This window comes from Haliotis cracherodii, unplaced genomic scaffold (assembly GCF_022045235.1).
Source record: "Haliotis cracherodii isolate W230 unplaced genomic scaffold, xgHalCrac1.p SCAF_10, whole genome shotgun sequence".
NCBI classification, from domain to species: domain Eukaryota; kingdom Metazoa; phylum Mollusca; class Gastropoda; order Lepetellida; family Haliotidae; genus Haliotis; species Haliotis cracherodii.
Genome location: NW_027266265.1, coordinates 20021434 through 20036872, shown reverse-complemented (window position 1 = coordinate 20036872; position 15439 = coordinate 20021434). Strand labels below are relative to the sequence as shown.

The 15439-nt window shown below is 39.5% G+C and overlaps 1 protein-coding gene across 2 annotated transcripts in view; it reads right to left on the bottom strand.

The window, feature by feature from the left end:
* The window catches only part of LOC139454183 (protein VAC14 homolog), a 64135-nt gene that overhangs the window by 47504 nt on the left and 1192 nt on the right, over positions 1–15439 (bottom strand). For both annotated transcript variants that reach the window (XM_071235741.1, XM_071235742.1), the window contains exons 2-8: positions 8987–9137; positions 7279–7446; positions 6869–6931; positions 6531–6638; positions 6029–6138; positions 5838–5944; positions 3905–4043 (exon numbers count right to left, since the gene is read on the bottom strand). In XM_071235741.1, coding sequence (XP_071091842.1) covers positions 3905–4043; positions 5838–5944; positions 6029–6138; positions 6531–6638; positions 6869–6931; positions 7279–7446; positions 8987–9137 — 846 coding nt within the window. The remainder of the gene's footprint in view (positions 1–3904; positions 4044–5837; positions 5945–6028; positions 6139–6530; positions 6639–6868; positions 6932–7278; positions 7447–8986; positions 9138–15439) is intronic.

The window sequence follows — 15439 nt, the reverse complement described above, 5'->3', positions numbered from 1 at the left end:
TATCATCACCAAGAGACTGAAAATATTACGATGAAAAGTACATTTCTATTTTGTTTGGCTTCTAATCCTACATAATAATCTATTGTGATGTTTTTAGACCCTTTTGATCATCTTAATCAATTTTAGTCAATCTGTTAAATAAACAGACAGATTTTTCAGTCAAAATTACTGAAATATTTACGCATTTTATAAATTGCCTGAGAGAATCACATTTAACAAATTGACTGTAATAAATACATGCTTACAAAGGAAACAACTTGAGGAAACAACTTGTGCAAACAATGTCTATCACGCATCGAAGAATTTCCCAACCAAGACGTAGAGGGACAAGAATGAATCTGTTCAATACTACAGCAAATGAAGGAAAACAAAATGCAAATTTCATAATTACAACCTACCAAATTTATGGGTATAATTTTAGAAAGCTTCCTCGTTTGAGGAATGTATCCGTGAATATCCACACTAAGGAACAATACACCAAACGTCTGCAGACTTATTCGATGTCACGTGTCTCTGTAACAATCAAATATATTAAAATATATATATCGTTTCGGGATATAATAACCCTTGTTCGTTTCTCAACTGATCACTTAGATTGTTTCAGGTGTTTCACATAGGTGTCAAGTCTCAAAGGTCGGCTGAGAAAACCCACGTGACAACTATTTTAATAATGTCCACGGTTCCTAAAAAAAATCCATTGAGATAGATAACAATGAGCAATCAATCAACATTTTATCGGATAACCCTTTGAACAAAGTATGTTGTTTTTAAATCGTCACTTCACGCCAAGATATGAGTGTATTCCCTTTGTTTTAGTAAACTTAGACATGTAAACGCTTACTTTTGACATATCAACTGTGCAAGATAACAGTGATAAATCAATCAACATATTTTCTGTTAATCCTTTGATGACTAGGAACGATCCGTTGATTTACAAAAAAGTAAATCAACTGATCATTCATCTCTTGCTGGGCTGCCACGTGCATATTACATAACACACATTTCACCTCACTTCAAACCTGGATTCAGATTGAATAATTACCCCTAACACAATAAATGCCGAATAGGAACCTTTGTCAGGTATTCTGAGTGGTGCTACCACTAATTATACCTAATAAATTCATTAACTGAGCATCAAGTGAATGATGACAAATACACAAGTGTAGGGTTATACCAGAAAACCTGGGTGACAACAAGGGAGTAGTAATCGTATTATCCACACAATCCGAAATCCAAAAATGCTTTCACTGCATGGATACCTTTTTTTAATATTAGACTATAACCATCTGGGGTATTTCCAAACGACAACATTTGATGAGCTCCGCCGTTCTTTTTGTCTGTTTAGGCTGAAGAAATTAATTAACATGTGCCCTTTGTCGAAATCTGTATAGATCACGGTTAACAAATCAGTGTTAAAAAATGCGTAAAACAAATATTGCTTCCAAGTTTATGTAGCTGTCCTTGCAGACGGTAGCCAAGTCTCTTGTCGCGCTCAGTTGCGTTGCGTATTATCCGGGTACTCACGGGGAAAAAACAATAACAAAGGCAACAACCAGTCCAGGGGAATTGCTTGAGATCAGTGCCCCTTTAATCCAATCACACACCAAATAGCACCGCTTATTAGCACTGAGTAGAGTACTTCCGCTAAAACTATACATCCTGTTTTCCTAAAAACAACAAATACTGTTTTTGGTTATTCTGTTAACTGGCATTAAGGAAGTTCAAAGATCTAAGAATTAGTGTGATGAAACCTATCCATGCGCACTGACTCGTGATGGCCTTTCACGCAGTCGAAAGAACAAAGACACCGTGTTGCGTGGATGGCGTCTGTCTGGACTTGCAGGTATGATCAGTGATGACATAAGTGAGTAGAACTCTTGTCTTGACCCCAGCAGTGACAATTCACAGGATGTTATTAGTGTTTGAATGACATTGTTTATATACTTGTTACAAGTGATGCTCAATAAACAGTGATGTGGAATACATAGTTGTTTGTTTTTAGCATATGTCTAAGTTTGTATTTCTGCTAACCAAAATGTCTTATTGTTGATAAAAATGTGATGTTTATTAATGCGAGGTAAGACCACCATTTAATTCATGTTCGTGTTAATTTCACGATTTACAGTATATGTTACCGCAATGTGCTCACTTATACTGTGTACTCCATGAGCCTATGTTATATTCTTTCTGTGGTAATCTGTCAATTGGTTTGTCTGTCAAGGATGAAATCTGGAATCTTTTCGCTGTCGAATCTACTAGGTCGTAGCTATGGTTGTCATCATTGTGAAGCCATTTGAAATAAGATCTGATTGGATATCATGTTTACATCAAAAGGTGCACAACTCATGCTCTACATGGAACTAGACTTTGACATAGGCTAGTGGACACTCCTGCCTCTGCAAGATGGCTGTAAGCAGTCTGTTGAGGGCTTCACTATCGGTTTCTCTGCCAACCATATTTATTTTGGATCTATTTTTCTCTTTGTGTCAGGTATCAAATCACTAATGGGAATGGCTGTAACTTTTCCTGATAACATTGAAGGAAAGATACAGTACATATGTGTCTTATTCCTGTTACAATGGTTTACATGTTTCTTTCCAGTTGAAGAAACATGGAGGACTTGATACAGATACCTCCTGCTGTGCAGGTAGGAGTTATCTTTCCTTCTATCACACACATTGGAAAACTACAACATCGTTGCAGGCACAAACATGACATCAAATACTGTAAATCATCAAATTAATATGTCACCGAATGATTGAGTGTCAACCTCTTACCTAAAATGCATCAAGAAATTAAGTATTTCAACGTAAATACACAGTTTAATGTATTTGCCAACACTGGTGTTACAATACTGGACCTTTCTCTATGTGGGTGAGCATTGTTTTGTTTGTAATTATAACTTTATTTGCCAATGTTACAAAGAACAAAGACACTGCAACTAGGGCTGGGACTGGTAAGTTTGGTACTCGAGCCAGGTGGGTACTGAGTAGGACCTATCTCTTGAGACCTAGAGTGGGTACCCGGGTAGGGTTGGGTAATCGGGGGGTGGGTACCCGGTTTGTAAATGTGGACTCATCCCAGCCCTAGCTGCAACTATCATAACTGCTTGAGTAACTTGTGCAAACAAACTGAGCACACAAACTAGCACTCAACTACATTGATTATTGTGAGCGTTGTGATATATGCCATCGTTTCTACCCATGTGCAGTGAACCTGACATGACACCATATTCCAATATGTCCAAACAAACAAAATTCACTTTGTTAATAAAAGCAAGCAATACTCGCGTATTTCACATTAATTTCATGATTTACAGTAAGCAGCTGCTGAGTCCAATAAAACTATGAGGGCTATGGAAGAGAAGAAACCAAAGGAGAACTACACACTGATTGTATAGGATTGACAACCATGCATACAACCAGGATGCCATTAGCCACGGAAAGTGCTCCAGCGGCTACCAGGCTTGTTATTCCAGTAAGTCCAGAATTAGCCACATCCAAGGCTACAATGTTGTGTGTCCTTCAAAGTACCATGAGGTAAAATTATTTCTGGTAATTCATCAGAGAGCTATTATAGTCAACCACATGTCCGACCATGATTGAAGTCAATCATGTTTCTCCTGGATGCATTGTTAGTAAAATATGGCAACACTAACACAGAATCCTCAATACATAATGCTTACTGTGTTACAGTATTATGTCAGTTGCTGCCAAGAAAAGAACATTATGAATTACTTCCTTCCCACATGTGTGGATCAACACTGGACAGAAAGACCTGGATTAGGAGTGTGTACTCTGGTTAGAACATTGTCTTCTCACACATTTGGGAAACATTACACTACAGTCAATAAATCATGTGAGGTTTGGTACATACTGAGGCCAGTGAACAGTGAGTGTCTTACTTTCTCCGCATGTCATCGTTGTAAGCCAGACATGGAAGGATTGCGTTGAGTATTCCAGCCATGTGAGGCAGCATAATGCGCCCCGACAACACAATGAACTCTCGCAGCCAGGTTATAGCTGTGCTCTGTATCAGATCATCTGAAAATCACAAACATCTGCCTGAATACAACATCAGACATCTGCCTGAACACAACAACATTAGCTGTCTGCCTGAATACATTAGCTGTCTGCTTGAATACATCATTAGCTGTATGCCTGAATACAACATTAGCCGTCTGCCTGAATACAACATTAGCAATCTGCCTGAATACAACAACATTAGCAGTCTGCCTGAATACAACAACATTAGCAATCTGTCTGAATACACCATTAGCCGTCTGCCTGAATACAACATTAGCCATCTGCCTGAATACAACATTAGCCGTCTGCCTGAATATAACACTTGCCATTTGCCTGAATACAACAACATTAGCAATCTCCCTGAATACAACATTTACCATCTGCCGGAATACAACATTAGCCGTCTGCCGGAATACAACATTAGCTGTCTGCCTGAATACAACACTAACCATCTGCCTGAACACTACAACACTAGCCATCTGCCTGAACACTACAATGCTAGCCATCTGCCTGAACACTACAACACTAGCCATCTGCCTGAATACAACATTAGCCATCTGCCTGAATACAACATTAGCCATCTGCCTGAATACAACATTAGCTGTCTGCCTGAATACAACATTAGCCATCTGCCTGAATACAACATTAGCAATCTGCCTGAATACAACATTAGCCGTCTGCCTGAATACAACATTAGCCGTCTGTCGGAATACAACATTAGCAATCTGCCTGAATGCAACATTAGCCGTCTGCCTGAATACAACATTAGCCGTCTGCCTGAATACAACATTAGCAATCTGCCTGAATACAACATTAGCCATCTGCCTGAATACAACAACATTAGCAATCTGCCGGAACACAACTTTAGCCGTCTGCCTGAAAACAACAACATCAGCTGCCTTCCTGCTTATGTTAGCTGTCTGCCTGAATACATCATTAGCCATCTACTCGTACCTGAAGACAACACCATTAGCCGTCTGCCTGAATTCAACATCATCCATCTGCCTGAACACAACATTAGCCATCGGTATACACCATTAACTGTCTGTCTATATACAACACTTGCCATCTGCCTGAATACAACAACATTAACCATCTGCCTGAATACAACATTAGCCATCTGCCCAAATACAAAAATATTAACTGCTGCCTCAAAACAACATATACCATCTGCCGGAATACAACATTAACCGTCTGCCGGAATACAACATTAACCGTCTGCCTGAATACAACACTAACCATCTGCCTGAACACTACAACACTAGCCATCTGCCTGAACACTACAACACTAGCCATCTGCCTGAACACTACAACACTAGCCATCTGCCTGAACACTACAACACTAGCCATCTGCCTGAACAATAGCCATCGGCCTAAAAACTACATGAGACGTCTGCCTGAACCCAACAATGCGAGCCGTCTGCTCGAACACAGCAACATCGACCTCAACAGTCACCATCGTGGTGATGTCCAGAAAGTGTCTGATGGTATGATGTGGGTACTGTGATTCGTTGAAGTAGGCTACACGTAGAAGGTGTGATATGGGTACTACTCTCATGTCAGGCCGTACTGACCACCAAACTAGCACCCAGCATCAGATCAAAGCTACAACAGTATCTACATAGAGACACTATTTGAATCAAGTACCATAGACACTTCATGAGTTGAAATTACTGAAATTATTTCATATAAAATATGTTTCCTTGAAAGTTCCATAATTCTCTGAGTACCATTGCATGACTAAGATTAAATGCCATGTCAATGCAGAGTCAGGTAATCGAGGGGAGACAACTGTTCCAAGCCAGCACTGACCTGTATTCTGACTGTGAACGATGAGTATGTTTGCCATTCCTGTGAAATTGACGCCATTTTTGGACTTCTTGATGCCAGTGAGAAACTCCTCCAAAACACCCTGGCACCTGTAACAGACAAGCAGGATGATGCACAGATGCCAAAGATCCCCTTACCTAGTAGCCCCATGTGAAGAGCAGCGTTCTACTCACAGTTTGCGTATCTCATGGTTGGTGTCCCCCAGGATCTGGAAGAGCCCGTCAAGTATCTCTGGGAGGAGGACCAACATGTTGATGTCAGGAACAGCATCCAAGACCTCCACCTGATGAGGAGAAGTCATCCTTGTTGACAGCATCATTCAGGGATGAGAACATTGCAAGCTATAACAAACTCATCTACATATGAATGCAACTATATAACACTGGAAGTTTGGGCCACTTTGTTTTTTTGGATATTTCATCTGATATCATCTGCCTCAGTTGTCAAAGATCTGACTGGCTATTGCAACAAGTGGTCATACTAATAGTATATGTGTGTGGCGTCACAAGTTGTATAGCGCATGACAGGGTTAAATTAACTGAATGCTCACACTGATGTCATTTAATATTCCCCATCAGTTGTGTCCCTCAGTTAAACAAGCCCTAGATTTAGACAGCTATTAGTGATGAAGTTCTTGTGTTTATGCAAACAAATCCCTCAACACTGATATCTTACCCATGACACAACAAACTGTCTGGCAAAAGCATTCTTTGTGTAAATTCTCTCCCTCAGCAGTGGGATGAATGCCACAAGGTCAAACGATGAACTCTCAGTCACAATGTCCTGCAACAGAAGGTGAATCAGATCAGAGGAAGCAATAGCATCCAAACTAGGGTTTGTCTTTTTAACACATTTCCAAGAAACTTGGTCTTTGTTGTTGTGAAGGAGATTAATTTTTTTAGATCATGTCTTAGCTGGGGTGTTAAGATTGATCCAAAGCTGACTAAGGATGTTGAACAAAGGTGGGGGTGCATCGCACTAACACCCAAGACACAAAGTGAACAAAGGCCTGCCTTAATGAGTCTGTCCAGGAGTTCAGCTCCATTCTTGACATTCTGGTCTGGATCTGCTGCCAACTGTATGACAAAGTGTGTAGACAAATATAAACATACAACAGTGCAACACAACCCTATAGCCAGTTCATTCAAATACAGCCTGGTATATTTTTAAAAATCTGATTCACATACTGAAGATTACTATAACTTAAATTTACAACCCCTTGCAAAACTACAGTTTTACTTCACATACTGGTATAAAAAACTCTGCTGAAAAGATTGTAATGTTCAGAGACATAGTGTTCTTAACTGTGATAGTGCTCAGGCACAGCTAGTGGCTTTTAAAATAAACATTTACTTTGAAGAATTTATGGAATCAAGTTGGCTGTTGGCTTCATTTACTTGTATCTGAAGAATAACTGAAATACCTTACTCAAGCCGTCAAATATTTCATTGAAAAACGGCAAAACAGATCCCCTGGAGACCTTGACGATGTTGTAGAGGGCTTCACACGCGTAGTATCTCACCCGACTGTCGGGGTCGTGGAAGCATGCTATCACAGGTTTGGCCAGCTCGTTGATGTAACTGCTGGAATCCTTGGGAAAACATGGAATGAGACACTTGTGATAACTGAAATCCTAACAGGACAATGCCTTGATTAGTTTGTGCATTAGATGTGCTTCGAAAGGAACCTCAATGTAAAATGATAAAGAAATGAAATTAACTACAGTGCATGTAAGAATCTGAAGCTAGGCTGGAACAAGAACACAACTATCTATGAAGCAAGATGAAGAAACTTCATCCCTATGTGACCAATGCTTAATCAACAGAAAACAAAATGACATAACAGTAGCGAGCTCCAGCCAAGATTAGGGTCAATTTGATGCTTCACATGTTCACATGTGTTTTACTTTTAATTATGTAATATCTTGTTTCTTTTACTTCAATACCATAGTCATTAGAGATCACTTAGGGATCATCGAAAATAGTCATGGGACTTTCGTATTGCAGTTTATTGCAATACTGATTCCTGTTTTACGAGTGGACCCCAACGATGCATTCTTTCATCTGTATCTTGTTATGATCCTGAATAAACATGGACCCATAGATCTGACTTCCCCAGCACTTTTTAGACAACATCTAAGATGCTGCCATTTTGTTGAATGTAATTATAGTCATCGTAACAGACATATCATATGGAGAAAGCTGGTCTCCAGAAGTTTTGCTTTTTGGATCACAGGAATCAAGTTCCTATTTCATAATTTAACTTGTCACTAATGTAATCTTTCCCAACAAGATGAAAATATGGCTGACTTTGAAAAACGCAATATACTGGTATTCATAACTTATTGTGATATGTATTCATTAGTATTTCAAATCACTGTATGTACTGTGCACCTTTCACCACAAATGTTATCAGTCAAGTGCTGGATGCCATTTCTTCAACATAGTGGGTAGGTCTTGAGAGCCCCATTAAAAATGATTCTGCATGAATTTGGACATTTCTTGATTATGACTGGTCAATAAGAGGTATTAATTCATAATAACAACCTCTGACTGAAACAACCTATTTGACCACATCACAGCAGAAGCTATAATTTAAAGAAAACAGGTTTTTTTCTTAGTCATAATCGGTGGGCACTTTATATGTAAAGTACGCTGAAGACTTGTAGTTAACACTGCAGAAAACACAAATTGAATAGGAGAGTGTATTTCAAGTTAAGGGGCCATAGAGAACTTGGGATTGGCGTGTCTATTGTCAACTCCTATTTCCTGCATCAGCATGAGCAGTGTGATGGTCACAATAGTGATGTGCAGTGCAGAACTAAACACTGTGAGGCTTGCTTTGTTTTATTTAGGGGAGCCCACTTGTTTGTAATGCTTTTGTGAATAAAAGGTCATCAAACATCTATTGATCTATTCTAAGGTTTTTTATTAAATGCCTGCATGGCTTACCTAAAACATTTGAACGTTTGTCCGCTTTGTCGTCCATTTTGAAGTGACTTACGAGTTACGAAAGGCGATTAGAGTTATCTCCCCTGAACGGATACTCGAGTCCTGAAAATTGGACTTGAGTCCTAAGCTACCTGACCTGTTAGCGGGTACTCGAGTACCCGTCGCAACCCTACAACTTACTTTTCCCAGTGCAATGGCTGTGGCAGCAAGACCAATCAGTCCACCTTTCCGTGTGTTGGGGTTGCTGGAATATGCAAAGTCATCACCAAGGACTTTCAGGATCCGTTTTATTTGATCAAACTGAAGAGAGGTGGAGAAGTCTTTCACCATTCTGAAAATAGATATGGTAAAATTGTTGTAAACAACAAATACAATAACAACTAGGCAGAATGCTACCTGAAAATATAACATGTAGCCTTACAAGTCACCTTGTAGGGCTGAGATTCATTGCTCCACCCAGCGGGGACATCACTACACAGGTTAGTCAATGAGCACTTCAATGACTGCCCTAAATTCCACAAAATGCTGGGTTTTGTACTAGGATCTCTAGTAAGGAGTCACAGCAGCTGATTATCATTCTAAAGCATGTTTAACATGTTTAAATAATTTTGTGATAATGTAAACAAGATACTAGGTAAACTATTGTTTGTTATTTTCTGGTCCACCTTTCTATGAACACACTAAGTTGATATCTAAGGCCACACTGTATATTACTCACTTCACGGAACTGCTGACTGTACATTTTGGGGAAATGGAAATAAATAATCAGTCACTTTACCCATCAAAATGAGAGTATCAGACCAAAACTGAAATCTCCCAAAAGTCACGAAAATAAATTCACCGTCCAAAAAAAACAAAAAAAACTCTGTAGTGTGCATGTGATCTAAGCGATGATATCACAGCCTGACACCGTCATCTCATGCTCCCAATACGTGTCTGGATGGTTGCCAAGGGAAGATTGTTCCACTCTTCAGTAAGACCATTCCTGTAGAGTTGGAGAAGGGACAGGGCGTCGTGCATGGGCATTCTGCAGCTCATTCCACATGTGTTCCATAGGGTTGAGGTCTGGTGACTGGACTGGCCACTCCATGCAGACAATGGTCTCCTGCTCTAAAGTAGTCATCAATGACCCTGGCACGATGAGGTCTCGCGTTATCCTCCTCCAATTGCATCAGCATACAGTCTCGCATACACATCCACAATGTCATCCCTGTAGCGACCCCGCTATAGGACATGGAGATAGGTTCTTCCAGCTCTACTGATCACACCCCAAATCATCATTTTGACCCCTCTATATCTTTCTCCCTGTCTACGCCACACTCAGGCACGGCTATCTCCAAACTATAGACAGTACTTTGATTCATCAGTGAAAAGTACTGGAGTCCAGTCCTAGTCTGCCCAATTGACATGATCTCAGTCCAATCAGAAAGTACCTACCTGTGATGTCGGGTCAATGGGTAGAATGCTCTTGACAACCTACATGTTTCTGGGTAGCTGATCAAAATCACTTATGGGAATCAGTTCCATGCCATGCAGATCATACTTTGGCTGACATCAAAGACGTCTGCAACGTGACCTTGTGTTGACCCAGTTTCAAGCATGCCTATGCATCTGCCTAATTCTTCGGTCGTCAAACCACGTCTTTGATGCTGAGGGGACATAAGTGCATTCAGTTGTTGCAATCCTCAGTAGCATATGTTGTGCTCTCAGATTACACATTTCTCCAGGCACATTGCTTCAGTATGAGGCAGTGGCAATGTACACACGACATTCATGCACACGGTGGGGCTCACGTGTCAAGAGCAGCTGGCAAAAAGAAGACACTACGCCGAGAAGCAGTCGTATCTATACAAGGGTGATAGGGGAAGTACTGACGATTGATCTTGATATTAACAACCATTCAAGAAGATTCTTCTGAAAAAGGGTTCAGCATGGATCTAAAGTACTGTCGGAAATGCTAGAAAAATGCTTTTCTGGCTTCATTTAATAAATATGCGTCATAGGACTATCAAAAGATCATATATCAAAATAACTCAAATTGACCTAATCTGGCCTGTCCTAACTGACATTGTCATTGTGATTAAATGGAACTTTTATAGGTAAAATGATGATAAACTTAGAAAATATGTGTGTTGTCATGCATGTATGAAACGGCATATAACCTGAGCTAATTACCTAACACCTGTCCCGAGTTGATGACCTCACACCGTCCCGTGCATTCTCACAGGTGCAAATGTAACCAGAGTTGGGGGTAGTTTCAAAATATTGCTGTTAATGTACTTCATTAACATGTGCGTTGTTTGGGTAGCAATGTCGGATATGTACTGCATTATATTTGCTTGGAAACATGATGGAATAGTTAAAAGCTTTGAAACAGGATGAGTATTGGAAGGTTGCGGTTGTTGAATCAAGAAGTATTTGTTTTTCTACAGGTGGTAGCATTTATTTCCACTATGACGCATATGAATCTGTACTTTTGAATGTTGTGTTATGTCTTGCCACGAACCCTGTATATTTAGCCAAGATAGACAAGGTTGAGCTCACAATGTCAGACTGGCATACCTAAGACAACGTAACCGTGTTGTGCCGCCTGCACATATGTCTTATACCGGTACTTTACTGCTTTCTTATTCAGACGAATTTTCTCCATGAGTTGAACTTTTGTTTCAGATGGTCTGCGGTCGACAATGTCATATATTCCTGTATGGTTGCCTTCAGACTACTCATGGTTAGGGTGACAGTATCAGATTCCCAGACCTTATTTTAACTGAAGCAATCCATGACAATGACAATGACGTTGTTTAAAATGGGCAATAGCCGATGTTCCAACCAGTCTGTAAACACATCACCTCCTATAATTTCCTTGTAAAAATCACCAGTTTCTTTTTCGCCTCGAAAACTAGCACACATCCATCAATAAGCCCCATATCATGGGTTGCGGCATGCAAAACAATTTTTTTATTTACCTTTACCTGACGGTACCATGGGTGCTTTTTGTCCATCTGCTGATAGCCACATATAGTCAATAGAATGATTCATCAAGGTAAATTATCTTGACGCCCTGACTTTGATAGTTATGAATGGTTCGGAGATAATGTGACCTCATAGACAGGATGGAATATTTTCCCCTAAAAACTGCTCTGTCATCGAAATCCCATCTCTTGGCGAGCAATAGTTAGTGCAGTCAGGGAAACATTAATCGTATCTTTAATTTCCTCCCAAATTCTACTACAAGTCAGGGTTACCTTCTGCTCATAAAGCTTGTACACTATACGCCTAATCACCCTGTATCAAAGCTGTCTAATATCCTTTTATGTCCCGGTTTTGTTTTTTGAGACCACCCCTATACCTGTTTTATTCATCATACCGTAGACTTGATGGTATGAATTGAAAACACCATAGCTTTGAAAGTTTGATAATTCACCCTATCTAAATTAATCAATGGTTTCCCGCTATCTCTCTAAAGTGTAAAGAACTTGTTTACATTTCCTTATACAGAGTCTATGTCGTGTACCATGGTTATGGCTATGCAAGTGTATTGTAACATGCATCATGGGAGCAGTGTTGACAAAAGAAACGCAGTGTCATTTTGTCATTAAAGAAGATGCACATCTAGAATTTTGTCCAAATGACTTTTGTGTGTGGATTAGATGTTTTATGAAGACTACATTATTATCATTATAACAGAGTCACATGTGCATATTTCTATAGTCTGTTTTAGACTGTCATCATTGGCCTTAGAATATATGTGAACTTCCTGTTTTCGTTTGTCTCCTGTAAACTTGTGGATAGGACTCCTTGTGACTGAAATACTTCAAACCACAGGTAGGTCGATTGGTAGTTTTTCGATATTTCAATAACAACAGCCTGTGAAAAATTATATCCTTTTTTAACAGGCAAAAAGCATTTTTTTAGCATTTCCGTCAGCACTTTGGTTTTATAATTGAAGCCTCTGAAGGCAACACTCAACACAAAAACTGTTATGTAGATCACACAGCTGTGTTAAGGAAGTCCTTATGATACTCGTATCAAGCATTCAAGTTGTATTGAGACTGCATGCAAAATACATGAGTCGAGTACTGGCATTATCATTGCTTGTTTCATGTAAGTGTGCTCATACTTGAAACAGTTCAATGATAGAGAGTCTGGATTGGCAGCTATAACCCAATACCTTTAGAATCAGATCTCTTTTGTTACACATCTCTTCATCAAGATCTGACAGGTAAACTTTCTATCAACATAGCAGCTTCTATATTCTAGGTGCAAATGAGCGAGGCATACGGAACAGCATACCTGCTTTCTGCATGTCCCACCAAAAAGAAGCAAGTGGGCAGATATGAATGGGGAAAATTAAACGCTGCACTAAACTTGATCTAAAGACATTAAATAGATTTATTTTAAAAAAAATCCCCTTCCACATTGATACACTTTTGCCAACAATGTTGGAGGGATATTAATCCAGTTTTCTGGAAATCCTTCTCTTGGCTGACCAAAAGGTTCTCCAGAGATTCCATTAAGTCATCATTCAAGTCAAAATGGGTTCTTGCTAGAGTTTGTTCATGTTGGGAAGAGATGAAGACGAATGGCGCCAGATCAGGAGAATAAGGTGCATGCTGGAGGAGTTCAAAGCCACACCCATGGATTGTAGGCAATGACTGATTTGTGCACTGCACAGCTTTTATGTTTTAATTTCATCCTGTAATTGCCTCAAAAGTGTAGCATAATATGCCCTGTTCGTTGTGAAGATTGGGAAGATAGTTCAACGCTGACACCCTCAGCATTGCAGAACAAGGATGCCATACCCTTCTTGCTGATGGAACATTCTTTGCCTTCTTAGGTGGTGGTGGTGATGTCAAATGCTTCAACTGTATTGATTGTTGTTTGGCTGGAAGTGAAGAACCCTGGTTGATCCACTGTCAGAAATCTTTGCAAGAACCATTCGGGATCAGCTGCAAACAGAGCAAGATAATCACCCAACAAGTTGAAGCTTTCTTGATTGCCAAAGTTCCTGTGATTATGGAATGTACTCTCCAGGTGAGCATGGTCAGTCAGCACGATATCGTGGATTCTCTGGATCATTTCTTGTGTTCGGATGTCACAGCCTTCCAGAACAGAGTTTGTCTTCAAGGTTCTCCCTGCCAATCTTAATCTCTGCTGCCCACTCACTGTGCCATAGCAAGGGGCATCCTTCCCTAGTGATGTACTCATACCTTCGTGGATGGCTTTTGGTGATAAGCCCTTTTTCTGCAAGTACTTGATCCCTGGACATTCCTCAAGTTGTTGTTTTTTGTTAAGGTTGACATTTCAGAATAAAAGCGATAAAGAATTGAAATTGCATCATTTAAGAAGACTGACATATGATTGGCTTAAGATATTCTCATGATATAACATTTATACTAAGTTTTCATATAATAATTAGATCCACAGCAAGTGCTTTTATGAGTTATCATGGTGTAACATTTATACAACATTTCTTATAATTATGGTTTAGCAATTAATACATGTCATCAGGTAAAATGCATGTACAAAATATCAGTAGTTTCAGTCATAGTTTTTTAGATAAATGCTAGTTTAAGGTAACGAGAACACATCTCCTAGACATACTATTCAATAAGACAAAAGTTATGTCTACATAGTTTAATAGATTTAAAGCTTCTAGATAAATACTAGCCTAAGGTATCAAGATCCCATCTCACAGACATAATATCCAATAAGACAAATGATATGTCTACATAGTCTTATAGATTGCCTTGAACTATTTTATTTAAGTAAATCTGTCATCACCTATATTAGAATAACATTCAGCAATTACTTCAATTTAGACTCACTAAGGATTGGACCCCATACAAGCTCGTCTATAGTGATACCATAATCTCTTTCCACGCACCCAGTAAATATGTCAACAAGATTAGTGCCAGTCCAACAGGATTAACAGGATTAAGTATTCGCCTCTGTCTAGCCACTCATTAACCATAGGGCACACCCCATCGTGTATCAACCAATCATATTCCTTTTTATTGTTGTAATTTTTGTTGAATACATACAGAGGCAAAATGTTAAGCAGAAGGCGTTTGACACTCATACCAAGCAGACCTCTCTCCGAGAGCCCAGAAGGACTCTCTGTGGCACTCTCACCTATATTCTGAGATATTGTAAATTGTATATTGTGAATTGTTCTTGTAAATAAAATTGTGATTAGCCTCCTGTGACTACAGCTCTTTGCTGACTAATGCCCCCAAGAAAACCTCCATGCCATTTGGAAGGTTTTGTTCATCCGAACAGAACCATAATAAAATCATGAATCCTTTATTTGAAAGGTTGGTCACAGTTCGCCCAGGGAAGGGTTGTCGGATCTTGACAGAGAGAAGAATAAAATCAGAGTAAAAGATTTTTTTTTTAATGAGATTCTTTATAACTGTCCTCCATTTCTCTCGAGAAAGATTAATACAAGAAGAATGGTCAAGATTCATCTCTGGTGAGCCCCACACTTGACTAATACTTGCTGTTCCTAACCAAAGCAAGTTTTCTTGCAATAGTAGGGAGCCACGGTCAGATGTCCGAGGGAGGGGTAATGGGGAAAGAGGGAGATTTGGAGAGATTGATATTCTTTTGTTTGTTTTAGACACAGGACAT